At 33.7% G+C, this 27,702-nt stretch overlaps 1 protein-coding gene across 7 annotated transcripts in view; it reads left to right on the forward strand.

Annotated features, from left to right (window-relative positions):
• Positions 1 to 27,702, forward strand: part of NBEA (neurobeachin) — a 459,554-nt gene that overhangs the window by 189,118 nt on the left and 242,734 nt on the right. For all 7 annotated transcript variants that reach the window (XM_071448498.1, XM_071448499.1, XM_071448503.1 and 4 more), the window contains 3 exons: positions 2,304 to 2,430; positions 3,089 to 3,216; positions 22,315 to 22,376. In XM_071448498.1, the coding sequence (XP_071304599.1) occupies positions 2,304 to 2,430; positions 3,089 to 3,216; positions 22,315 to 22,376 (317 nt within the window). The remainder of the gene's footprint in view (positions 1 to 2,303; positions 2,431 to 3,088; positions 3,217 to 22,314; positions 22,377 to 27,702) is intronic.

Here is a 27,702-nt window from a genome sequence, read left to right on the forward strand (position 1 = left end):
TATACTTCTAATCTATTAAATATCTATGTTATTAATTATTTTAAAGTAGTGCATAGAATTTAATTGAATAGCACCATTTTTAAAATTTTTTCTATGATAGAAAGGAAACAGAATGCAATTTCTTAGAAACACTAGATGTCCCCCCAAACCTATTTACAGTTGTTTTTACAGTATGTCACAGGTACTCTAGAAATACATATAGAAATAGTTATATCTATGTGATGGGTAGCACAATCCATAAGGTATATTCTGTGCTGGACTTATGTGAAAGTTGTTTTTTTCAGTTATTCATGGGTTATAGTTGGTGTTTACATTCCATCTGCCATCACTGTAACAGTCTATGTCATGTCATGACTTAATGAGATGTATGTTACTAAAGTCCTTTAGTGCTGTGAATTCATCTTTGTGGAAATAAGTTTTCCTCCTTCATCTTTTTATGAAAGAAACTGGCTTTATAGTTTCTTAGAATGGATTTCTATAATTCGTATCCTGATTCTTACTTCCATGTTAATACAATGGTTCTAGATCTGTTTGATCTTCTGGAAGCCTAGTTGGTTGAACAACTTAGCAACTGCATTTTTAAACAAGCTTCATGAAGAAAATTTCATTTTGGAAGGAAAAGGGAATAAACCATAAAAATATGTATATAGGAATTAAACAAGTGAATAAGTACACAAATGCACACATAGAGACATATATATACATATATGTGAAGGCTTAATCTTTCTTAAGATACCTTATTCTCAATTAAGTTGCTGTGATTACTATGTTGAGAGAGATAGCCTACCTTATACTTTTGTGTTTCTCAGTGTGTTTGGGTAAATTTTGAATTTATATTTAATTCAAGTCAGATCACACAGTGTAAACCACAATCCATCTCCCAATCCTATTATTAAAAAAACTTCCTAAATCAGTTCCTAATCTAAATCCTGAACCTCACCAGCTAGTGTCAGCAAGCCCAGTAAATCCTGCTTGCATTTTGATAGTGTTTTGAATTTAAATATTCTTAAATTATCTAGTCATAATTCCAATCTTTACCTTCTTTTATCAATAAAAAATAGCTAAAGTAAAATTAAAAAAAAAAAATCATTCCTGCTGCCAGAGTATTTTTCACACTTACCAGCATTCAACTTCTACTTCACTGCTGGCTGGCTGTTTGAGCAGTTAAGAAACCATTAATGCTTTGTAGATCTCTGCAGGAAACTGAAAAATATTATCATGTGTAATGCAAAGGACATTGATGTACCTACTGCTAAAACTGACCAGAAACAGGAGTTAACAATTATAATTTTTGGAAATGGCCAGGATAATGTCATTGATCTCTAAACTGGGGTTCTTCAGCCTTCATTGCTAACTAGGATAAATCTTGTTGCCTGCCAGCCTCTGGTAGCATTGCAGTCCCTCAGGCTTTGAACTCCAAGTCCAAGACTGTTTGTAGCTACCTCTCTTGCAGTGGTGTGTTGCAGAAGGACTGTGCAGAACAGGGACAGCATTTATCACAGCACTCTCACTGTTCATGGCCTCTCTGAGCCCTTGCTGGTTTGCTTCAGAGAGGCTGAGCTCACAGCACTGTTTCCAGCAAACATGATAGATTGGCATTCAGAGTCTAAGTTTAGCCCTTAGCTCTGACCCAGATCACTTAAAGTATAAATGTATGCTCTGTGTGCACAGTTTTTTGGTTTTTTTTTTTTCTGGGCAGCTGTTCACAACCCATTGAAATGATACCCCCACTGTCCTTATTTTTGAGATCTTACAATTCTCCTTGACTCAAGGAAGGAAACAGAAAAATTGTAATTAGAGTCTAAATACTCCTCAGACACCAATTTCCCCCATTTCTTACTGAAGTGATGTATATTTTCTATCTTCCCTGTCATTTTTTAATTTCTATTTTAGTTTCTGCCTGTAGTTGCAACTGGGCAGATAAAAATGCATATATAAATATATTTTAAGAAATATTTAAAATTTTATTCTCTACTCAAGCTCATATTAACTACACCTTTATTTTGGAAAGATCTTGCTTTACAGTATGATGTAAAATTATTTTCAACTTTGGAATACAGTTTGGGAATAGTGGAAATGAGGTAAGGATTTATTTTGCCTGATTTTCAATAGATTTCATGCTTATTATTTTAATACCAATAAAGTTAAGGTTTTGATTTTTTGATAACCACATAGAAAGGTTTTCACTATTTTAGAATAAATAACATTATTTCCCTACTTAGAAGTAGATTAATAATACAAGGACTATTTTAAAAGTTTTGTTTCATAAGACTGAATTAAGGTTTGTGTTTTTTGGGGGACAGGTGCAGTAGACTCAGGATCTTCTTCTTCCTCTTCGTCATCCAGCTTTGTGAATGGTGCTACCAGCAAAAATCTGCCAGCTGTCCAAACTGTTGCTCCAATGCCAGAGGATTCAGCTGAAAACATGAGGTACACAAGTTCTATCTTTTAATATTAATTATAATTTCTCTTCCCAAATTTTTCTAAAATAAAATAACTCATTTAATGTGCATTACTGTAGTTATATGTGTGCTACAGTGTATGTAATTTTTGGGTACCAAGGATGTGTATGCTAAAATAACACTTCTCTGAAAAGTCTGAGTTTTTCAACTGAAGGGTCTACCTTGTTTAAATTATGCCAGACACTAAAACTTCATTAAAGTATTTTTTCAGTTGGCTGGTTTATTTTCTTTATTCAATAATGGTAGTACATATTGGAAAGTAAGAAGTTTATAATTGGAGCACTAGGCGGTGGAAGAAGACACTCAACCCCTCCTGAACAAACGAAGGTTTGTGCTAAACTGGAGAGGAAAAAACCAGACTTGTATTTGAAAAGGATAATAACAATTTTACTTGTTCTGGAGTACTCTGCAAATACTGTGGAATTTATGAGGCTGACATACTGCTTACTCTGACATGACATTTCCATTTACTTAAAGCCATTTAAAAACTGTAAAGTTTGATCAAATTATGATCATCCTCTTTTCTAAACAAGCTTACAGAAACTTTTAAAACAGGTGTGATTTGACATAATTTAGCTTCTATTGTGAAGTTTTCTTACAATCATGGTCTCTTTTTTTTTTCACAGTATCACTGCAAAGCTTGAAAGAGCTTTAGAAAAGGTGGCCCCTCTCCTGCGAGAAATTTTTGTTGATTTTGCCCCTTTCCTATCTCGAACATTATTGGGTAGCCATGGACAAGAGCTGTTGATTGAAGGTACTGTTCTGTCATGAGATTATATTATTTTAACTATTATTCATTTGATATGAACAATTTTTTATTTTCACTAGACTTCATATAACTATTTTTTACAAAATAATTAATCAGTTCTTAATACATTGTGATTTCAGTTCTTTGCAGGTAATTTCATTTCAAGTTAAAAGTGATAGCTTTTATATCCTTTTATTCCCCTGAGATGCTGTGTAATGATACATCCTCACAAAATAATCTCCATAGTTCGCCTTTCTGTCTTCAGATTAATTCAGTGCTTCAGCCTGACTTTGAGAAAGTAGTGAACATGTAATTAAAAAGTGTAAACTACTCCCACAGAAGAAAGTAAAAAGAAGACCATGCTCCAACATTGTATCTGTATTTGGTAGGGCTGTTTTTTCTTCAGGCAGGTCAATTCACAAAGGCACATAAAGAGGGGGAAAAAAACCTGCTAAATTTTAAAGAAAAGTATCCTTGACCACTTTCAAGGATTTTTATGGGGTTTATGTGCTATCTTCACCACTTCATAGTTAGAAAATTTGCTTCACAAATGAGGCAGGGATTAATGTAGAAGTTATAGAGAGCATGCAAATATGACAAGCTCATGAAGAAAGTAATGAATCAGTACTAGTGCAGCTAAAATAGTGAAGGGGGAATTTGCATCTACATGCACAGGTCATGTATTCAGACAAATATATTCAGCCAAGTAAACTTTTTCCTTTCAGGATTCTTCTGACACACAGTATTGCTGTTAATTGAGAGGAAAAAGTCTCATTCTGACAAGGCTTATAGTATGGAAAGATCTACACAGAAAAAAACCAGCTTTGTGTTTAAATTCCAAACCCCCTTCTATTATACATGTGTTTTACCTAAATGTTCGTGTACAGTTTTTCCTATGGTAATTCCATGATTACATCTCACAGTGGTGGCTCTTGTTACCAGAAATATTTACATCTTGTAACTGAAATTTTCTACAACCTTCTTTTCTTTCATCTTCTTATTGTTTAATAATATTATTGTTGAATAATACCGAGGAATGGTATAGTAGTAGCTTAGAGTACTCAGAAGCTTCAGGTATTGTTTATTGTTAATTTTATAGCTTGTGATTAAGTTGCACTTCTCACTTAATGACACCTAAATTAATGGTCTGAGATTCACATTACGATGACTAAGATAATTTATGGGCTACATTCTTAAGTCTCTTATTTCAGTGAAATTGGTCGCAAAATTTGTAGCAGTATTATCCTTTTCCATTTGGCAATTGATTAATTGCAGAATAGCTTTTATAAACTATCACTAAAATTGTCTTAGTTCTCCTGAGTTCTTTAACTGATTTTAAAAATTCTTCATTGATGTCGTTCTGCTTTTGTATTTTTGTCAGATCTGTAGCATGAACAAGGCTATAACAGTTCCCAGGATATGACAAAGACTGAAATGCTAGAGGTCACAGGAATCTCACAACTATACAGCCATATTTAATCTCACTATTTATCCATAGAGAAAAGTTTTGTTGAATTGTTTTCGGCATATAGCATTTTTCTGATAACTGCTTGGAGTGTCATTTCATATTTTGCCCCTATTTTGCTCCCTATCTATGACTTAGCCACCCAATTCGAAATCAGAAAACATTGGTCACAAACCAAATACTGAATTCCAAAACAAGCAATGTCCGCTACATCATTTTTCTTTAATTTTATATCTCACCTTCTCTTCAATCAGTCTCTCATTCCTGATTTCTAAAAACCAGTCCTTTCTTCCCAAGATATTGAAATAGAAATCTGGGAAGTAAAAACATTTAAGCACACCATATAGATTTTTACATTGTGAGACTTGAATTTTTCTTTTCCACCTCTGAAATACTTGGGCTTTTTTTCTTCTTAACAGCGGATTCAGAATTGCTTTTATAGTCATTGTGTACTTCTGATCTTTTATCTCTTAATTGCCTCCATTTTCTCAACTAAACTGAATTCTTGCCTCGTAAAGATGCCTTTGAAAGAGAATTCCAAATTCTCTCTTATTCTGATACCTGATTTATTTTGAGAAGTTTTCTGTCATTCCTTACTGAAAGCCAGGGGTAATCTTGAAGTATTTGAAAGTGCTATCCGGGTAATGACTCAAAGAAAGAGGGATTTAGGGGTGTTATTCAGGATATAAGAGTGCATACAATTCCTGTGGGGCTTTGATAATAGAAATTTGGTGGGGTTTTTTTTGTTTTTTTTGTTTTTTTTTTACTGCAAGTAGTAATTAACTTGACACTTTTATATGCAGTGGTTTATTTTGTTACTTTAGATGTAAAGGTTTTAGTTATAAGAATCAAAAAGGAGCAAATAAACTTTAAGTCTTAAGGCACTTGTCTGTTTTTTAAATTGATCACCGTAAATATATGTGTTGTGTTCCATGAAGGATGTACTTTCAAGTTTAAGATAACCTTTCCTTCTTCACTCTTTTTCAAAACCTCCTTATGGTATGAAGTTTCTCCCCTATCACATTTTGGTAAAATCAGAGTACTGTAAGACATCCTTGACGCCGTGTGCTTTTTCCTGAGGCTCTTTCTAGTGCGTGCTTGTAAGAAATGCTAAATGATTTTCAGATTTGGTAAGAATGTACACAGACTTGTAGCTGACTGCATACTGAAGAGCACAAAACAAAAGGAAGCGGAAAGCAAAATTAATTTTAAAACTTCTAAAACAGGTTAATCATACAAATTTTCCTGAATATCTGATGCTTTATGATAGCTGTTGTCAATATATTTTTGGAAATGTGAATACGGGTTAGTTATGATTTCACCTTTTTGTTGTAGTGCAGCTGCCTCAAACCTTTGGTGAAAAATCTTGAAGTCATATCCTTTTCCATCAGGCTTTATCATCATTCTGTCCCATGGGAGACTGGTTGATCTATTGTTTGAGTAAATTATGCTTAATGTCTTAGGGCCTTCTTAACTTTTGAGTGGAGTTGAAATGAACAGGCTGCAATGGCTCAGTCTAGACCAAAAACTTTGGCCACTAATACTTGAAATTATTAATTTCTCTTGCTCTGGTAAATTCCTAAATGTGACTGGTAACAGAGGAACCCATCAGGTAGTAATCTGATATTGCACAATATATTTATTGGTAAAATTCCTCGTCTATTTGCTCTACTAAAATTACTAAATTACTAATTACTGAAATAGTTATACTGAAATAGTTATTTGCTCCTATCTCTAAAACCAATTCTTTCTTCAAAGGTATCTTACACTGCATTGAATTTCAAATGTTTTATCAACTTCTCAGAATATTTTATGAGTAGAAAATATTGTCAGTGATGGGTTAAAAGGGGCCTTTTTGCATTTGAATGCAAACAGCTTCAAACAGAGTATACCAGAACCAGCCCAACACTGCTGTGGTTCGTCAACTGAGGTTCTTCCAATGCCTCCAAGAACAGAAGTTGCAAAGGTTAAAATCGTCTGTACAGAATCTAATTGGAAACAAACATGCAATACGTGTAGGCCACATATTTGAGCTTAGCAGAGCTCATTGTGGAGTTCCATTTAACACTTGCACAGATATGTTTTCGCTAACTAGTTTCCATATGGTCTGCAAATTCCCTCCATGTAAAGTGCATGACAACATTCTAGCTTTTAGGTGAAAATGTTACAGGCAAGTGTAATCTGATCTGCGGCTGAAAGAAAAGCTATATCCTCTTTTTGTCAAGCACAGATGGCTAAAAGTATTTCCACTACAGCTATTCTTGGAGTGTCTGGAACTGTAAGAATAGATCCACGATTGAAACACAGTCACATAGAATGCTTTCCCTTCTCTTGAGTGAGGTACCAAAGAAACTTCACTGATGCTTTTACTTTGCAGTGTCACTAGCTGGGTAGAAGGTCATCCAGGTAGCCCTTCTCCAAAGGATCTCTGATGAATTCCTTGCTGTGCATTTGATATCTTTCTGATACAGGCACAATTAAAGTCAGATGACAGAGAGAATGTTTTTGCGCTGATAGAAGCAGGATCTGTTTTTCCTCATTAACTCACCACATGGCTCTATGAAAATATTCAGTAGAGGTGGTGATGGACTAGCTTTGTATCATGTTTGACAGGAGGTTTCTTGAAACAATTGAAAAATTGCCCAAAACATTCCTTTGGAAACCACAGATAGAACTTGGGTGCTAAATGACACTATTCTAAAAGCTCCCCAAGACCCCAAGTGTGACATCACTGTGGCATCTACCAATACTGGCACAATTAGTTTCTCATTTTCTTGAATAATACTGAATGTTTTATTGGGAAAAGCAGGACAACCATTTTCCTTTAGATACTATGATAATCTGGAAATCCCTTATACTTTCTGGGGAAGATTTACTTTTTTGGAGCTTAACATGCCCCTTGAGTTTCTCTTAGAAACTTTTCAGGACCTTTGTATTACTGTGTTCAGGACCACAGATGCTGCAAAGCAGAAAAATGCTTGTTCTTGCAGAACTTTTTTCCCTGTACATTTTATTCTCTCATTCTTTTATCTCACTCTGCCACATTCAAAACATTTTCATTTGTATGTCCAGGCATGCTTTCTTCCAGCTAACTAAAAATAAGGTAATTGCCCTACCAGTATGTAGGACAGCATGTAGCCAACATTTTGAACAAAATAAATAATTTAATTAATATTAGCAAGTAAGAGGGGAAAGGAATAAATAAATAATTTTATGATTTTAAAAATTTTATTAACTCAAATTAACAGCTAGTAAATAAAGTTTTAAGCTATTTATGGTGCTGAAATTTCTATAATCCAATATTTTGTCTCCTTTTGCTATTTTTATTAACAGTCTTTTTTATAGTGTTGAATTGTTCCTGGCAAAACTAAGTGCTAAGGTGAAGATATACAAAATGAGAAACAAAGGCATTGCATTGGAGAGATATATTGAATCCCTTTCTGGACTAACCAAAACTCAAGAAAAAGCCAGATTTCAACATAGCCAGATGCTGAGTCCAACTTCTAGGAGCAAAGAACAGACTTATACCCATCCTAAGGATCCTAGGCAAATGGAGGGATTGCCAAAATAATTGGGATGTTTGGCTCCCTTGGCTCATTGCTGAGGCAGCAAAGACTTGTCCAGTGCCTTGGAAAAACAAATGAGTGATTTCATTTCTATGCATAAATTTGGTTAAACTCCCACTATCTTGTTCCATAGTCAGCACTTCAAGAATGATGCACACACTGCAGAGGTATGAAGTACTAGGTTAGGAGCTTGATATGTTCAATGTATCAAAAAGACATAAAAAGAAGTTAAATACTACAGGAAGCTTTAGAGTTTCCATCAAGAGAATGCCTGAGGAGGGTAAATATGATTGGAAAACTATAATAGCACTTACCCTCAATTATTGCAATTGATGCTACTCGTAGTCATTATAACTATTTCAAAACTTTTTTCTAAATGTAGTCATCAATCCAACTTCTCAAGAGGAAAAATGTCATGTATTTGCTGGATGCTTTTGGAACTTCTTTGTGACTTTTGAGCATGTGAATCACCATTTTCTCTGTGCCACATCATGGAAGGAATAATAGTCTGCATTAACCTTAATTTGCTTTAACATCATCATGACTGCATTTGTTCACATGGTGATAGACAGGTGTACTTCAATGTCAGCTAGCCACCTGCAGAAATCAGTAAAAAAATCAGTATGCTTTTTCCCTGCTCTGCAGTTGATTGCATCTTAACTGTAGATGCAGTCAAGAATATGTCATTTTCCCTTGAGGCATCAAAGATGGTAAATGCTTATGCCACTTAATGAAATAAGCCTTTCTTCTGATTTTTTTATATGTGTGATCATGAGTGTACATATATATATATATATATAAATTGATTTCCATTTTTTGTAGAAGTTCTTTAATCATTACCTTGAAGGTCATTTTACTATGAGACATTTTCTCTGCATAATGAATTTGTCTTTTCAGGGAAGCCTCATGTAAGCTCATGCCAGCTCTAGCTGTGTCTCAGATTTCAGAGATCTCTTGCAATTATATGACTGTATAGCTGTATATATGTACTTTAATCTTATTTTTTTGAGAACATGAAACTTATGTGATTGTTGTGATTGTACTGAGTGAGGAGGATCAGCCTTTTAGTTTCTTGATAACTTTGCAATGTGTTGGCCAGTTTAACAGAGGTTGCTTAAAAGATGTTATTTTTACACAATATTCCCAAATATAAACATCTGCTTATAAAAATATCCCCTGTCTTGGGTTAGGGTGTTTCTTACTCACCCTCAATATTTTCTCTGCACTATTATTTGAGGTATGCCATGATTGTTTAGTAAAGGAACAGAAAACTGAGTAATAACTCAAAATAATCACAGCTGATTCATTTGTAATATACTGTATAATACACTCTGTTGATACAATAGTGTGGGCATTGCAGCATAAGGAGCAGGAAAACAATTGATAAAGCAGGACTGTGGGAGCAGTAGGAACTCAGCCTTATTAGACATCAGGGAATCCCTGCTGGACATCAAGGGGATTGTTAAAACTTTCAGTGGAGGGGTCAGGCCAGTGTCATTTGCAATAGGTGTCTCACTGGACATGATCACTCTGCTCAGTAAGGATGAGGAATCTTATGCATTATTTGGTTGTACTGGGTCAGGAACTCTAAGTTGATTTTCAAAGCTAAGTTCATAATGTACTTTTTTGCTCTGCCACATGCCACTCCTTCCTTTCCTTGTGCCCAAAGTGACTAAGTGTACCACCTTCTCTATCTAGGAAGAGGTGATACTGCATGTTTAACACAGTGCAGTTAAATCCAGTGAATTTCCTGACCCAATCCTCTGTAAGACAGTTTTTCTGAATTTGTGGTAGTAGGATTCCTATTCACATATTACTTTTTGTCTTCACTATGAAGATTTGCAGAAAGATCCCAGAAAAAATTGCACTACTGTCTGAAATTAACCCCCTTATTAGATAATGAGGTTGGAATAATAATGATTTATAGATAATGCTTTTCTTCAGTAAGTTAAAGTTTGTGTTTTTCTTTTTAGCTTTAAGAATTTCTGTAAGCAATTTACAAGGTTAGCTTTTTACCATGAAGAAAACCATAGGTCATTTCGAAACAGGGCATGAAATCCTCCAACAGATAGAATTTAAAATACTGCTGCTGCTTGAAAAGCTACTTGCACATATTTTAACCCATTCATAAGCAGGAAGAAGAGAAAGTTCATGAATTTCAAACTGATGTGCAATTATAGGCATGTCATAAAATTGTTTTAAGAAGTTCTCTGTCTAGGGTTGGTTTTATTAGTTCCTAGTATCTGACTGAAAGGCTCCACAGTGTGCTCATGTTTCTGCCCACATTTTGGGACTGATCATGGGTTTTACTAAAAAATATCAATAAGTCAGGCACACATGAAGACAGAAAACAACACCAGTTTTCCAGAAGAAAACTTTGTTCCTTTTCGGTAGGAACAAAGAAATGCTGAAGGACTAAGTGTATATTCAAATTTGCCTATTTATTTACACTTACTCCAGAGAGTCAAGGTTCAAAGTTTTGCAACTTACGAAGTTTCTTTAGAAGTAGGTTACTATTGACAAGACAGATGCCAATTCAGACAGCTGAAGTGCAGATGCCACAGTCGTCTCTATTATTTACCCACATTGAAATCTTCAAACTATAATGACCCCAACACAAGTTACAGAACATTTTTCTTCACATAATATTCCTTTATGACATCTTTAAAGGGATATCATTGCAAACACCAGAAAGAGGATACACATTCATTCAATTTTGATTTAACTCTTGATTTACTGAAGTTCCTGTGTGCAGAACTATGTTCTGAGCAGATGTTTAACATGGCAGGAAACATTATAGATCAGAGATCCAGATAGCAACTAGGAAATGCATAGCATCTGGCACCTTTTTGAAAGTAAACCTGCCAATAATTAATTACACATATGAGCCACTCTATCCCTGTCTAATGAGTTGGACACTTACTAAGATGTATTAGACTGTGGAACAGAGGTTAACTGCTCATGCCCTCTCCTCAGTCTCTGACTTGTGTGGTCCCAGTGTAACTTAAGGGTAGAAATTGTTGTTGGCACTCAGATTTTATGTCATTCATTAGATTATCATTATTACATTGATTAATAATCAAGATGTCTTTACATTCCAAAATGTAAAAAATTCCCATTAGACGGAAATTGGGGTTCTTCTGTTGCTTTGACAATGGAGGGAAAAAAAATACTGAAATTGTAAGACTAATTGTAACATTTAGTTAGGAGAGTGCAGATGTAAAAAATTAGTAAATATGTACCTTCAGGAAAGCAAAAGCTGGTAACAATATACAGTCAGGTTTAATGGAAGGAAACTCTGAAAGTTATCCTTGAAAATATAGAGGCCACTAGATGTTTGAAGTTACTAAATTACTGTTTAAAGTGCTATCATAACACTTATGATACAGTGTTACTTACCATAACACTTTATTATTAGGAAGTGAAGAGCACCAATTACAATTTTTTTAAAGCACATAATGAAATGCACAAAATATTGTAGCCTTTAAAGAGTAAGAAAAGGAGATAATTGTTTGTGATCCCTGGGTCCCATTTACTTCAGCAGTATTAGCCACTTTCTCATAAATTTCTTTTTCAAGCTGGTAGCCTGTAGTCCATTTGGAAGCCAAAAGGCCTAGAAAGGACTGGTCTTTTTGCCTTAGAATTCTATAAAAATACCCTCCCTGATGTCCTGTCTCCCTATTACCCTCCTTGATAGTCCATCTTTTTTGTAATCCAGTTCTGTCTCTCTTCTTCCTTTAACTTCCAGCTTTACTGGGAAATATTTTTTCTAGTGAATTTTCCTACTAACCTACTAAAAAAGGTCTCTCTAGCAAGAGACCTATTATAGTTATTTCAAGAAAATAATTTTTAAAATATTCTGGAGAAAGTTCTTAACATGTGCAGGCACTGCTGTAATACAGCCTGTAGGTGGACTCATCATATCAGCTATACAGGAGTGCTGAATGGTAACATTGGACTAAGTTGTACAACATTTTTTTTTTCAGAACAGCCACCTTTTCCCCCCTTATTATTTTCTCCTCTACTGTCCAGGTCCAAAGAAAAACGAGGTGGTATGCCAAAATGGTATTCAGTATCTACAGGATGTTCATGCTGTGACTGAAGCTCTCCACAGGCAGAGGTTCTTTGGTTCTTATTCCACTTAATTCATCATTCAGAACTCAGCAGGGGACTCTGCCTGATTTTGGACTTGAAACAGTTAGGCTGGTATTTGCCCCAGCCCTTGTCCTCTGAAGGCTTAAAAATGGAATCAATCTACTTTATTACACCAGCAGTGTTTTCCAGAGAACTACCTAACTCTGACAATCTATAGGGTGCAAATAACATCTCTGTATCAGATGCCCTGAAAGATGTATTTCTCATGAGACATAGTAAAATAATTCTTTTCCATGTAGTCTGTGTTCTATGACCAGGTTCTTTATAAAATTATTCTCATTTAGGGCTGGTCACAGTTTTTCCATTTATATTCTTAACCTTCTGTCTACTTATCACCTGTTCTATGACCCAGGCTGAAACTTTTAATTAGTGACCAAATTTACAAAGTTTCCTTATTGGTCCTGATGATTTAAAGGCACTTCTCCAGTTCATTCTTTTAGATATGGATTTACTTGTTTCCTTGCCTTCAAGGTTTAAAAAAAGAATCTTGCACAAAAACTATAGACTCAATTATTTGAAAAACCACTGCACTTGAATTTTAAGTTTATAGATCATTTTTTGATTGGAAAAAAAAAAGTTAATTATAGTATAAACAATAATGAACCCTCTAGCTTGATTTACCTAGATATTAACAGATTCCCTACATACCTGGGATTATTTTTGCAAGTAAGGTACAATATCTTTACTGTGTTCAGTGCAACTTTATGTTAAATTTTACCTCCTTCAAAAAAGATCCTGAGATCTGCTAAACATCTATTCTCTTATATCGTATTTTTTGTCTGATGGTGTGTGGAATTTTATGATTCAGTCTTTTTATACTTCTTGTCTGTGGAGATTTTCTTGCAATGAGAAAACCTCATGCTGAAAGAACTTGTCAGACAACAGAGACAGTTGTGATATGTCAAATTAAGATGGCAAAGTGATGTCAAAGCAGGTCTAGAGAGAGCCCATAACAATGTTACTGTCAAGTAAATAAAGAAAACTGAAACACAAGAAATACAAGTTATTTCAAGAGATCTATGACTGCAGAGGGTTTTTTGTGTTTTGAGAGACACTGTTTCAGAATGATTATCTTTTGTCAGTAGGGCTTCAGGACAGAAGCGAGATCTGATGGCAGCCAACTAAGGTCAGCAAAGTTCAGCTTGGAGATTTTTATTTTCCTTTTCTTGTTATCAAATTCTCAGGAAACATTTATATTTACACAAAAATTGGTTTTCCTACTCAGGAGATCACATCTACTTAAAATAAGGGTCATCTTGGTCACCTTAGAAATTTAGGAAGCTGCATGAGCTCTGAGGTTTTCTTATACTCCCTATTTTTAGCTGTGCTGGTTCACTCAGTGTGACCCCAATATTGCTAAAGAGAAGAAATATAAGAAAGTAAGGAGGATCAGTAGGAGTAAGAGGTTTTATTGCTGGGCAGCTTAACCTTTTCTCACCATCCTTTTTTGTCATTCACCAGGGACATATTTCAGTTTTGTCATGTCCCCCTAATAATAGGAAAGAATGTAACAAGGAGCTAGTAGAAAATAATAGGAAGAAGAAAGTAAAAATTAATTCCTGTGTTTATTGTAAGAGGAGAGAAGCAAAAAGGAATAAGCTCATAAAATAGGGCATCAAATAGGAATAAGTTATAGACTGAAGCAGAGAAAAAGTTGATAAACTTTAGGAGTAAAAATAAAGCTTCATACCTAAGGAAAATACAGCATTGAGTAACACCTTTCCAGGGAAATCCTGATATTCTAGAGGCTGTTATTTGGGATCATACCTATGATGTATCTTTTCCAGGATGTCCCTTTTGACAACCTTAGAAAGACTTGGAAAAGGTTCTTGAGATGAGCAGAAAGCACCATTGTTGTAGTAAAAGTATAAAATATAAACATTTACTTGTGTTAGTGAGTGAAATGAATATCTATTTCTTCTTGTATAGTTTGAAAATAATTTATTACTGAAGTAATACTTGCAAAATGTATTTCCTCTAACTCAGATTTGGGAGGAGGTGAAAGACTGAGGAAAAAAGAGAAAGGAGAGGTAGATGTTTCTTCATTTCAATAAGACCACCTCTTTTTTCCATGTATTAAATATATGTCAACTTCTTTGGTATCACTTGTTTCCATTTAGTAATTTTTCTACAAATTTAATTACAAAATTTGCAACTCTCTTGGGAAAGGAATGCCAAGAAAATACAAAAAAATACATGACAAAACTTCAAAAATATTTTAAATTGTCACATTTTAAATTAATTTTTAAATGTCTTTATCAATAAATGCTTTTCTTACTTCTTCTATTGAAATGAAATGTCCCTGACAGCAGCTAAGTTAGAAATCTATTGACAATTGTGAGCCACTTATTTGAATAATATCTTAGTATGAAGAGGGAAATTAGAAGACTTTTAGGATAATATTTGAATTTTCACAGTGGTCGATTTGGTTTTGGAGGAAAAATCTGGAATGCTTTTCATTGAGATTTTTTCTAGATGAATAAGTGTTTGGGATTTTCTGGAACCTGTAATTATTGGTATTTTCCAGGCTTCTGCTGAAAAAAAAAGTTTATAACTTACTCAAGTCTACCTGAAAATGAAGTACATTTTGACAGAAAAGCAATAATTCCACTTTACAGACCTTTTCAAGATTGGAGATATTTTAGTTAGATCAACTGCAGTGCAGTGTGATCATTGATTTGGGTATTTTTACCTGTAGTCTAGAAGAGGAGGAAATACATTAAATTTACAAAAAAATCCTAGTAAATATGTGTCATACCATTAAAAAAAAAAAAGCTTAACTTAATAGGGAATTGTTTTCTCATAATTAATATTTGTGTTGAATTATTTTATATAAAAAGAATATTTTTGTCTCTTTTTTTTGTTAATGCTGATTAGAACAATTTCTCAATTGATGCATGATAGATTGATGTAAATTTTAGATCTGTTGTGTTATAGAAGTTGGATAATAATTTGGATAACCAAATTATTTCACTATCCCACAATACTTGAAAATATTTGGAAGATATTTAGAAAGAGTTCTGTCTGAAGAAACTGTTTTAAGAGAATGACATACAAATGCATATATTAAGTAAATTCCAATGGAGCATTGGACAAATAAAAATTTACCACAGACGTTAAATGAAAAACGGAATCAGTTTTGAAAATCTTCTGCAGTATATTAAACTGAACAGGGTAGTGGATTTTATTTTATAGATTAAGTGGTCTCCTTTTCACTTGATGAATGAGAATTTGTGCATCCCATTACACTAAATGAAAATTGTCCGAAAATCCACAGGTTAGCATAAGGCTGGACTCTTCAGAGTAGTGTGGCACTAGCATCAGTTTTGTCAATATCATTGCAGCTCTTGGGATTACTGGACAAAAGTCTGTAATTTTAAAAACTAAATCATCTATGTGCTGTAATAAATCCCCTCTCTGTGGGTACACTCTCAGGGGTTTTTGCCATTCTGTGATTCCATCTGGATGTTTTCCAGTCCATATTTAGATTCCTTTTTAGTAACTGCAATGTTGAAGAAGTTTAGGTTTTCTTACTTTAATAAAATTATTCAAGAAACTGTTACATACCATTCTTACTCTTTTAAATATTGCCCCAATATTAAGGTCTGTTTTGTTTTACAGATCTGACTAAAAGGGCTGACCCATTTAAGTTGTGTTGGGACAGGTTAAAATCTGGGGGATTTTGTTGACCTATCACTGTTTATTTGAGGTGTTTCTCCTAAGATGTCCATTCTAAAGATTTATGATAAAATTTTAAGGGTATTCCATTTGATAACCTGGATGATACCTTTCCTAGATTTCCAGTACCAGATAAAAAGACAATTGCTTGTAATATGCAGTATCTTTCACCATAACCAAAAAATCCTTTAAGAATTGTAACTGCTTTGATCAACTAAAAAACACAGAGTCAAATTCACATTCACGGCATTTTTCTGTATCACTCTTCTGTTCTGTAAAGGAGATTTGCCCGTACAAAGAATGTCTGGAGTACTAATACAGCCATCCTTCATGGTCCCTAGAGTTGGCGATAATGTCAGTCAAGGCTGCTGAAGGAATTGTTAAATCCATAGCCCTGACTTTGTTATTTTTGTGAGTTGTGTCTTTGGAATAGTGTTTTCTTTCATCTAGTAAAAGCAAAGTTATAATTATTTTGCAACATGGCTGTGATTTCCATCTGCAGACTTTTTCCAAATCCTGAATATTTCCCAGCCTTTGCTTTTCATAAGGACCATTAGTGTAATTTAAATGCCTACAAAATATGTGACATATGTATGGTTCTAAAATCAATTTTGAGTGTAATCTTGCAAAGCTTTGCATTTGTTTAATACATAGCTTCCCCCTGCCTCCCCAATAATTGCTTGGTTTGGAATAAGAACATCTGGTGTTTCAATTTAAGTTTTGCATACTTAGCATTTACTTCCAAATTTTTCACCAATCTTCTATTTTCTCTCCATACTCTCTCCTTTCAGGTCTTTAGGGAACTCCCCAGGAACTTGATAATTCAAGAAAAACATTAATTTGAATCTAATTTTCTCTGAGTGACAGCATATGGAAGAGAGGGAATAATGTAGATTTAAATTATCCAAATAATAACTTTTTTGGTCAAAAAAGGAGTCCTTTTATTTCTTTATTATAAATTGCATTTAGAAATATATTTCAAGAAATCACGTGCCAGAATTTGCTGAAGAAAGAGGTTTAGAATGAGCAAATAAAATGTAAGGAAAACTCACATTTCCAACCAAAACATCACCATAACTTTTGTCCTAGTAGTTTCACAGCCAAAACATGCTTTAGTTTCTGTGTGCAGGGAGAAATGTCCTTGAAACTTTGTTGTGCCCTTCCTAACAAATGCTGAACAAAGTAGAAGAGAAAAAAATGAAAACCTAATTTGTGAGTGGTAATTACCGATAGAAAATTCCTACTCTGTCTCATGGCATAGAAATCACTGAGGATTATGGAAAGAGATATCACAGTAGGAATTACCCATAATTGTTATGAACATTTTGAAAGAATTTGAAACAGTACAGTTTTGTTTAAGGTACATGGAAGACTATATCAGTAGGAAGTAGAAAAAAGCTTACCTTACCAAAAAAAAAAAGTTACAAAGAATTACAATGTTTTCTCTATTTTTTTTTCTGTGTAATTTTAGGTCTTCTTGCTTGTTTCTAGGTACAATTTACTCATTTTTCACATTACTAGAATAATGGATTTAATAGCATGTGTGTATTTTCCGTAAGTGTCTTGTACTATACAAAGCTCCTATAGTTTTGATGACATGCTGTAGAAGAGTAATAAAGACCAATTTTTCTCTGAACTGAGTTAAATGGATTCAACTTTCTCAAACATTTTACCTAGCCATACCTGAGATTTTTCAGATAAGCAGAAGCTATAACTGAGTGAAAGATTTCTAAAAGCTCTAAAGTTTTGTTAATTGCATTTTTTTTCAAAGTTGAACATGAGCTATAAAAAGATTTACATTTTGTTTTTTCTAGTATTACAATTGATTCCAGTTCCAATAAGGGTTTAAGTTGACACAAAGTAAAATCATTGAAAGAAAATGCAGGCAAACCTTGATAAATACCAGATGAAATTGTCGTGGTATTCAGTTAGACTCATACACACATTGTATTAATAATAATAAAAAGAAGTTCAAAACCATGATCTTATTTCATGAGGATTTTTTTTTAAAAATTGATTTTATCAGCCTACATTATATTTCTTCAAAATGTAAATTCACACTGACTAGTTCAGCATGGTGACTTGGAAGTTTTGAACCCATGACTTCATTAATGCCACAGGCATGACTAAAACAGTATAGTTGAAATTAATCTTTTTTTAGACATTAATAAGTCATAGTGAAAAGGAATAATTAGCATATCTTTGGGCCAACAGAAGAACACTGAAAAAGAAGTCAAGTAAACCATAGCATTTCAAGATAATTGCCAGGCATACATCATTTATTCCAGATTAGCCAAGGTCATGCACTTGATGCTTCCAGTTTTTGCATCCATATATGTGGTCATTGTTGCCATCAAATTGCTGAATTTTGATGGCTATATTTAATGGACTGAGAATAGACCATGAAGAAAACTACTGAAGAACAGCAAATGTAAAAAGCACACACTCCATTCAGTTCAACAGTGACCTTTTCAACCTTGCTGTATGCAGGAAATACCCACTTGTATTTTAGTAATTACATTAGCTTCCTTAATGGCATTTGATACAGATGGTATAGGAAGAACTTATCTGCTGCTAAAGAATGCAGGCAACAGTTTTAGTTTGAGTGGCAAATACTTTTTCTCATTAGAGTTGAGGAGGGGGAAGAGAACTGAAAATAGATTTGTGTGCTCTTTTCAATCAGAGATGCTATTATTTTTCCAAGCTTGTTATCTTTTTTTTTCCTCATTATGTTAAAACTAATAAAATTTTGCACACACTGAAAACTCCTGTCAAATCCTGCAAAATGGTAAAGAGGAAGAAAAAAATGCAGTTTTTAGCACTTTGAAGCTTAGAAAATCAATTGGAAAATTGATATTTATTCTGATTCATACTACAAATCCTATTTTTAGTTTTATGAAGAGACCTCAACCAGCTTATGTCTTCAGTACTGTCTGAAAAATAGGAGGAAAACTTTTCTACCCCTCTTTTAATTTTTATATGTCAGGATATAGACTGTACACTGAGGGAAATTTTTTTTGTTCCTGTGCTATGCCAAAAGAAATGAGTCAATTCACACAATTTCGACTCCTAGAAGAGAGGAGGGTACAAATCTAGAAACTGAAAAAGTAATAAGATTATCTTTTTTTTCTGGTCTATGAAGGAAAGGTTAAATAGGAAAGGGATTGGGGTTCTTCCTAAACTTGCTCCTGCAGCTTTTGATGATGTGGGATCTTCATAATGCAACCAGAGATTGCATTCTGACAGTTTTTCCTAATAGGCAGAAATAGATCTGTCCTCCATTAGGTCTGATCTTTTTTTATCACTCTCTACTATTGACTGCACGACAACTCTGACAGTAGATTTTGAAGATGAATTGTGTTTTGTGTAATAGAAAAAAAAATCGTTATTTATTTCAAATCTTAACTGCTCAATCAGGAAGAAGCGAAAATAGGAAGAAGCACAATAGAGCCCTTGGCAGCTAGGATGGAGGAAATGGAGCATATAATGGAGGGCACACACTTTCCCTCATGTTTTGAGTGAAAGGAGTCTCTGAAGTAGGATTAGGGGGCTGATATGTAAGAAATTTATAAAACAAAATGGTGGCCCTGCTATTAATGTTTTGCATTTCTATATTCTGTTTTACTTCAAGGAATGTATTATATGAGTACTTAAAGGTGAACAGAAAGTATTTCTGTTTCCATTTCCTTCTTACTGACCATCAAGGTATGCAGGATTCCCCATTTTCTGTCTGGGCCACTCCAACTTCTGCTTATTCATAAGTAGAGAGCTGCACACTTAATTTCTTCAGTAGACTGAGACAAGCATTGTTGACACCGTAACCTTCTTTAATGAGGCTTTCCTATCTCTCACTGTATTTTCATATGAAAAAAGTGCTACAGTCTCTAAGATAATTATTTGTTTCTTTTGGACCTGGAAACTAGCCTCTTTTAATACTAGTGGTTATGAGAGGTGTTAATGACTGTTACCAATGGGTTATTTCATCAGCAGGCAATTAAAGAGCTGGTAAATAAGGGGCCTGCTGATGTGCTAACCAGATGTCAGTTCTGTATCCTTTTCTTTTTCTGAATTTCACAAAATCAGTTTGAATCTCCTTTCCAGTGCTGGAATGCTAAATCCAAGCTTGCAGTTGATTAGATGTGATATATAAAAATTATCAAGTAATGTCCAGAGGAATAGTGAAGGGACATCAGTTTGAGGTCAGATGACCACTTAGACCTATATCATTATCATGTTATTAAAAAGTTAGAGGGTATAAATATTCTTATTGTAAATAGATAATCTTGATCTAAGCAATTATGACTCTTTCAAACGGAATAATGTTTTTTCATGTCTGTAGCTTTGTGTTATTAGGACTAGATCATTCTTGTTATCTGGATGATTATCATGAGTATTTATTCTAGCTTTGGGCCACTTTAGCCACGGTCCAAAATTTTTTGATATTGTTTGGAGCTGCACAGGTAGCATAAGAATGCCCAACTGTATTTGAAATTTAAGAACTTCTAATTTAATCAATTAAGCCAGAAAATATTCATTATGTGTGTCTCTTCAAAGTATATATTTTATGTCAAGATTTCTTTTTGAAAACCTGGTGAAGATACAAAGATATTACTGCTGATGCATAATCACTTTTATGTAATTTAGTTGGTTTCTTTTTCATAACTGTGTATGGTGCTTATTCTGGATACATTTGTTCTTTTGATGTAAAATCAGAAGTAAACATGTACAAATTTAGAAGATTGTAGCATGGGGATAGGTTTCCAAGAGTTTTTTTTGCCTTAGTCATGTTTTAGTACACCTGAGGTCTGACTTTGAAAGATGTGTGTGACAGAAAGAGGTTTTATTTTGGTTTGTTTATTTGGTTGGTTTGTTTTAATTTTACAGAATAAGAGGTGAGTTCAGAAAAAACCAGACAACAATCTATGATGAAATATTTGATGTGTCTGTCCTACCTGCATTGGCTTAACCGTAGAGTTCAGTCTTCTGTTTGGATTTTCTTTGTCAGCTTCCAAACAGTGGAAGTAGCCTGCAGGTGATAAGTATCTCATTAATCTTTCTGATCCTCTAGCACTTGAGCATGGGAATAGCTGATCAATTACAGCAATTGTCTCCCTAAATGAGCTTTGCACATCTGCCTCTTATTTCCTTAACTGCCCCTATATCTGATAGAATGGAAGCCTAGTGGCTTCTTACATCTTGTTCTGTGTTACTGTACAATAAGGATGGGGTTGTTAGCAAAATGGGCACAAAAGGGTATTTATCCACTACCCCAAACAAATATACATGCTATCGTGTAGGAGTGCTTTTGTCTCTAATCACTGTTTGTAAAAACCTTCTTAAATCACATCAGCTTGCCTTCCAGCCACCTATTTAGCCCTTACTTTTAAGCTTATTTGTAAATTTATCATTTTTATAACATAGTCAATGTGTTTCCATGCCCTAAAGCATCATATCAATGTCTATATGGTTTTAGATACCAGAAGCTAGCACATGCAAAATTAACAGTAGAAATGAAATTTCCTGCAAATGTCCTTACAATTCATCTTTAAAATACTTAGATATGGCATCCTTCTCTCAGACAGTAAATTTACATTTCCAAAGCTACAAACCAGTATTTGCAATAGCGACAATGTTACTAGATATTTATTATTTACATGAAATACAGAACAATGAGTAACAGTTAGACTACATAATCCAAGGTTTGTTCTAAGAAACATGCCCTAAAAATTATGGGATTTGATGTTAATAAAAATATGATTTCTCATGAACGCCTTATTCGTTAATACTCAAGCTTTCAATTACAGCATAATCAATTACCAGATAAAAATTAAAATAATGTCTAAGCAGAGGCTATATTCTTTACCTGTTATTAACGGATCAGTTTATTCTTATGGGTATACATTATTTATTATTCAAAAGCTGTTAACTTATGTTTATCATACATTAAATTGCTTCAGATTATCCCAATATTTATTTATTTATTTATTTAAATAACTATGCTAAATGCCAAAAATAATTAGAAGACATTCTGTCCTGAACTGGTCTAGATTATTCCAGGTGATTTTTATGAACATTTAAGTATTCTTGAAACTGAAAGTCTCAGTTAATTGTGCTTGAAACTTCTTTTATTCTGAGTTATAAAAAATATACATTTATATATTTTATGGATTTTTGGAATGATGGAGCGATAATATCAAAATACCACCATCTTTTAAACTAATTTTTGACTGTTTATTGCAGGTCTTGTTTGTATGAAGTCAAGTACTTCAGTGGTTGAACTGGTTATGCTGCTTTGTTCACAGGTAAGATATTCTCTGGTTTTGATTGGATTCATTTCCTTGTGTAATCACTGTCAGCCAATGAATTGTATCTGGCAGTTTGTTTCATTCTTCCATTTCATTACAAAAAAAAAAAAACAAGTTAATTTCTTCTGGTAATACATAAATTGTAGATTTTTTTTTTTTTTAGAGATGAATTCTGTAGTTTTTCTATATTCACAGGGTATACAAGGTATATTTGCATTTATGTTCTAAAAAGGTATGGATGTACATTATGCATTTTCTCTGTGTATGAGCTCTCCTGCAAGCCTGTTCTTATTTAGAATATGTAAGTAGGATACTGTGGTCATAATTTTATGTTGGAACTTCTCTTTTAATTAGTGATTTTTTTAAAACATTACTTTGTGCTGACTTTATTACTTTTGATATACATAGCATAACATTGAATATTTTACATAGGTGTCACTATATAAAAAGCAGAGGAACATGAATTAAGTAGTCCTCAAGAACTGGCAGAAGCAGAACATTTCTATATAAAAATTCTGTCATTGATTATTGGGGTTTTAACACAGCAGTAATGAGTTCCTCAGAAATCCAAATTAATTAATGTTGTGAAATGCTTTCAAAAATAAAATATTGAAAGCTAAACCAGTTTCTCATACTATTTGGATTATTTATATCTCACTTTCCATATTATTTGTTTTGCTAGAAATGTTAATGGCTAATATTGTGTATATACCCTTTTAATTTAAAGTGCCAGTAAGAAGTAATCAGCAAACACTTTAGAACTTTGTTCACTTTGTAGAATGTAAGAAAATTAGAATTTCCCAACAGATCCAAATAACTCTGTAAGTTTTTATACTTCTCTAAAAACTTCTAACAACATTTCATTTCGTTCAACATTCCTCATAAAACTATAATACCAGTTCAACTCAAAATAAGTTTGTATATAAAATGCCCAGGTTAACTTATTATATAATTATCAAAGAATATTGTAGCTTTTCTTAAGCATTCACGACTTCATATTGACAGCATATACCAAAAATAAACTGTAAACAAAGGCATTTCTAGGGACAATTGAAATGAAAATCTACTTTTGGGAAATTTATCTGAAAATAATAAACATTTACAAGTAGATTTGGGGGCAAGTATTCCAACTTACCTTGCCTGTCTGTAGGTTGCATTTCTTCAAGCTTGTGTCATAAGGAAATCATTAAATCTTGTTTTCCTTTGTATTTTTTTTCCTCTTCCTTTCTTTTCTTCCTCTTTTAGAGGGATATCAGTTAGGGAAACATAAAAGAAAAATACATCCCTGGCAGGAATCCTCGGTGGGATTTCAACTTCAAACCTTCTCTAGCAGGGCACTTGAAAAATTTGTTACCTAATGGTGAAGTCTTGGGTTCCAAGAAAATTCCAAAAGATCCATTAAAGCTTTTGAGCTCAATGTTCATGTCATACAACTTTTTTCTTTTATTTTTAGCAGCTCTTGAAACATTTTTTCAAGGGAAAGAATAACTTACAGTCCTTTCTTCCCTAGCCTTTGGTTTTACTGCAGTTCTCAGGAATAAAGTGGAATGTAGCATTAGGGTCTAGTGTCTTTGATGGCCTCATCATCTAATCATAGGTTTAACATTACTCATTTGCTGGCTCCAGGAATTCCTGCCATTAAGGGCCCTAGAGATGAAACTTTGCCTCAAATATTGATTGAAAGGAAGAGAGAGAAATTTAAGCTCTTTCTGCACTGCTCTTTCTTTAGACATCTCAGTAAAGCTACGTAACAAATGCAGCAAAAATCAATTTGTTATTTTTATGACTCCTATATATGCTGGGTTTTATTTCAAAGTATTTTAAAAATAAGGTTCACTTTATACCTGGACTAATGGGAAGCGCCTAATAATTTTGAAGCTTCAAATGTTTATTTATTTTCTTCAGTGTTTGCTTGGAAGAACTCTTTTCCATCTACCTAATTACTTGAGGAAATTGCAAGCTTTTCATTTTTATACCCCATCTGATACTTCAGGGTTGTTTCCTTGTCTTCTAAATAAGGAGGATTTTATCTTTGGATGTCCATTTATTAAGAAGTACTTCAGGAGTTAATGCTGTAGTATTTGTTGGGGAAGTCATGGTAATTGTTTCTACAGGAACTGTCAACAGGGGGCTGTAGTAGTGCAAATTGCAGCCTCCTCCCCTCACCTTTCTGACCTCTGGAATATTCTTCTGAACAGTAGCATTTCCACAGAATATAGTGGTTTATCCTATAGGTGCAAACAAAACACTCTGTACTTCTATTCTTCTACAGGGAAGTTTGTATTTGTTTTTTTTTAATTTACATTTTAAAACTGTCTGTCGGAAGAAAACATGAGATAAATGCTATGAAAATAGTAATACATAAAATGGTTAGAAGAAAATGACAGCCAAATATCATAATCCAGCCTAATGTTAGCAGAACTTAGGATCATAGGAGATGTTGTCCACAGCAAGTGAGGATAACTTATCTATATAGAGAAGAAGAAGCGCTACCCGTTTTTCCTTATGATAAATTAAGCAATGTGAACTAGAAAGACTTCATCAAGTATATAGTTTGTGGGTTTTTAATAATCCCAGTGTAAATAGGGCTTTTCTTTCTAACATGGGTAAGTCCTTCATATTCAAATTGAATGACATTTTACAGATTATGTGGGGAAGTTTGAAAAGTGTCACTCAAAAGATAGATGGCGATAATAAAAACCTTTGAAAAGTACAATTTTGTTTGCACAGAACAGAGTAACTTTAGACATTGAAAAGGAAAGGGAAGTGCAAAGTTTGTTTTCCTTTCATTTGCTACAGCAAATTAGATGCTTTTATGCTTTTTATGTTGGAAATTCCATGTTAACGACTACAGATTAGCAAGGATGTCAGAATTTTTTTTCTTATCTGAGCTCCTGAATAAAATCAACATTGCCAGCGGCTCACATCCAAGGTATGGTCTAAATTTACATGAAATATCACATTACAAATGTCTGAAGGTACATGTCATGGATAATTCAGTTCATATGGGCAGCCTTTTAGGCTCTGAGGAATATGCAATCAAGCCTTTCCCCCAAAGGAATTTGGAGTTTCTGTGAAAAATACATTTTAAGTTTTAAAGGAACTCCTATATGGATGGTACTTCATTTGTAGGTTTGGGAAAGAACAAAAAGCACTAGTCTGTGTTTTCAGAATCTTTCTTATACTGGAAGATAAAACTTGTATTATATCTTTTTCCTAGTAACACCTCCTGCACTAGATTAAAATTTAGGTTAAATTGAAGCTTTATTCTCTTTATTTATATAAACCATAATCACACCTCCGAGCACTTGAAAAAATTTTTCTAAATAATTGATAATAAACATATAATGATTTTCACTTTTCCTATGATATGCCTTTTTATTTGGATTTAGTCTATTTCTACATAAAATGGATGAAAATGTGTTATGTTTGACAATATCTGTGCTTGATTAGCTGGTCTTTGTTCCCTCAGCCTAGTTGAGCATGTCACAGCTGTGTTGCTGTTGGAATGGCAGATTTCTTCAATAAACCATGCAGTATTAGAAAAATGCATCAATTTTTGCAGTGTAGTTCCTTCTTACATCAGATTTAGATTTCAATTACTTTTTTTCATATTCTTTTTTCTTTTTTTTTTCCCTAACCAAAACACTACAATAGTTTCTAATTGCTTCCAGATCCTTTGCAGATTCTTCTCTTTGGGGAGACAGCTTCTGAAAAAATTGAGTAGTTGTGTCCCAGAGGAGTTTTATCTCACGCCACTTGTATTTTTCTGTATCTTACCTATTTACAAGGGAAATTAATTTTCCTAAAAAGAAAATACTGCTTTATTACTTAAGACATCTTGTTACTCAATCTGTTTGAAAATATAATTATTATGAGGGCAAATGCTGCATTGTCCTAAGTGGCAGAAAAAATTTGGAACAATATCAAGAAATTAATCACACTCCAAGGAGAGGTGTAAAAACAAATGAACAAAAAATACCCCAAAGATGTGCCTGGCTGGTGTAAATTCAAAGGGAATCCTCAGAGAGGAAATTTGATGGTTGTTTTATCTCTGAGAATAAAGACCCATCAACCAGGAACTGCAGGGATTTCAGAAGACACCAGCACATCTAGATGGACATTCTGCCTCAAAGTATGGGATAGCTCTTCAGTAACTGGCAATTGATCAACACAGAAACCAAGGAAAAATAAAATTTAAAAAACCAAAATAAAAACAGAAAAAAACCCTTTTTCTGTTCCCTGCAGCTGACCAGAAGATGCCTTGAAATGTACAATTCATATAGTAGAAGCACAATGCACAACTTGTGACACCAAACATACTGTATTCAAGGCTTTCTATAAGAGTTTAAGGAGGAATTGTCCTCCACAGCTCTGCTGTGCAAAAACCTTTTACTTTTCATTATAGATTTTCCTTTTTTTGTAATATTTCTTGTCTGTTTACTCTTGTTGCCAGTATTAGATTCAACTTTAATTGTAGTTCTTGATCTCCTTCCAGAGGTATTCCTAGAGTTCTCATAGTCTATAATTTTTGTTAAATAAGTGATTGCCCTTTCAGAATAACTGTGATAGTAGAACAGTTACACAGGTGCTTGCTATTGTCTTTTTGACACCAACCACAATAGGAAAGGCTGAAGATAAGTTAAATAATAACTGCTTCCCTTAAATCTAAGGGAAAAAAAAAAACCTGTCACTTAATCTACTTAGGAAATTAAGTTTGATATAACTTCAATGATGAAATTAGGGTTGGTTAAGCAAATTCCTATGAGGATATAATTTTTTAATCTCTCTTTTCTTGATCACAAAACAAGTTGGGTGTTTTACCTTTGCTTGTGTTTTTGCATTTATTCTGTGGCATTATCCACTGTCTCTGTTCTCAAACTATTGCAAATAGGAGACAAATCTGCATATAATATGACTGAAAAAGTCTGAATTAAAATTTGGTTTTATAGAGGGGAATGATGCATAGAAACACATGTGCAAACATACAGAAACTTATTGTTTCAATAATCCTTTTTTTCCAGCATATCTTTAAAACATTTATCCTAACAAAGTCCTCTATATCCTACACTACTTCCATCCTGCAGCTTCTTCTCTGCTAACCCCACTTTCGTACCAGTGGTGATATTTGCCAGACTAACTCACAAACACATATGAAAACTGCTCAGACATTTGTTCCCTGGTTTAGTGGCTCTTTAGCTAAGAGCCTTGTTCAAAAGCCACCAGAGCTACTTAAAGAAAAAGAGTCAGGATTGAAAAATTGGGGGCACAGAGGAGAAAAGAGAAAACACAACTTGTGTTTTCATGGCAGCAAGCTGTAAAT

The sequence above is a fragment of the Agelaius tricolor genome, unplaced genomic scaffold (genome assembly GCF_023055355.1).
Source record: "Agelaius tricolor isolate 1412-34295 unplaced genomic scaffold, bAgeTri1.0.p SCAF_26, whole genome shotgun sequence".
In the NCBI taxonomy this organism is placed as follows: Eukaryota; Metazoa; Chordata; class Aves; order Passeriformes; family Icteridae; genus Agelaius; species Agelaius tricolor.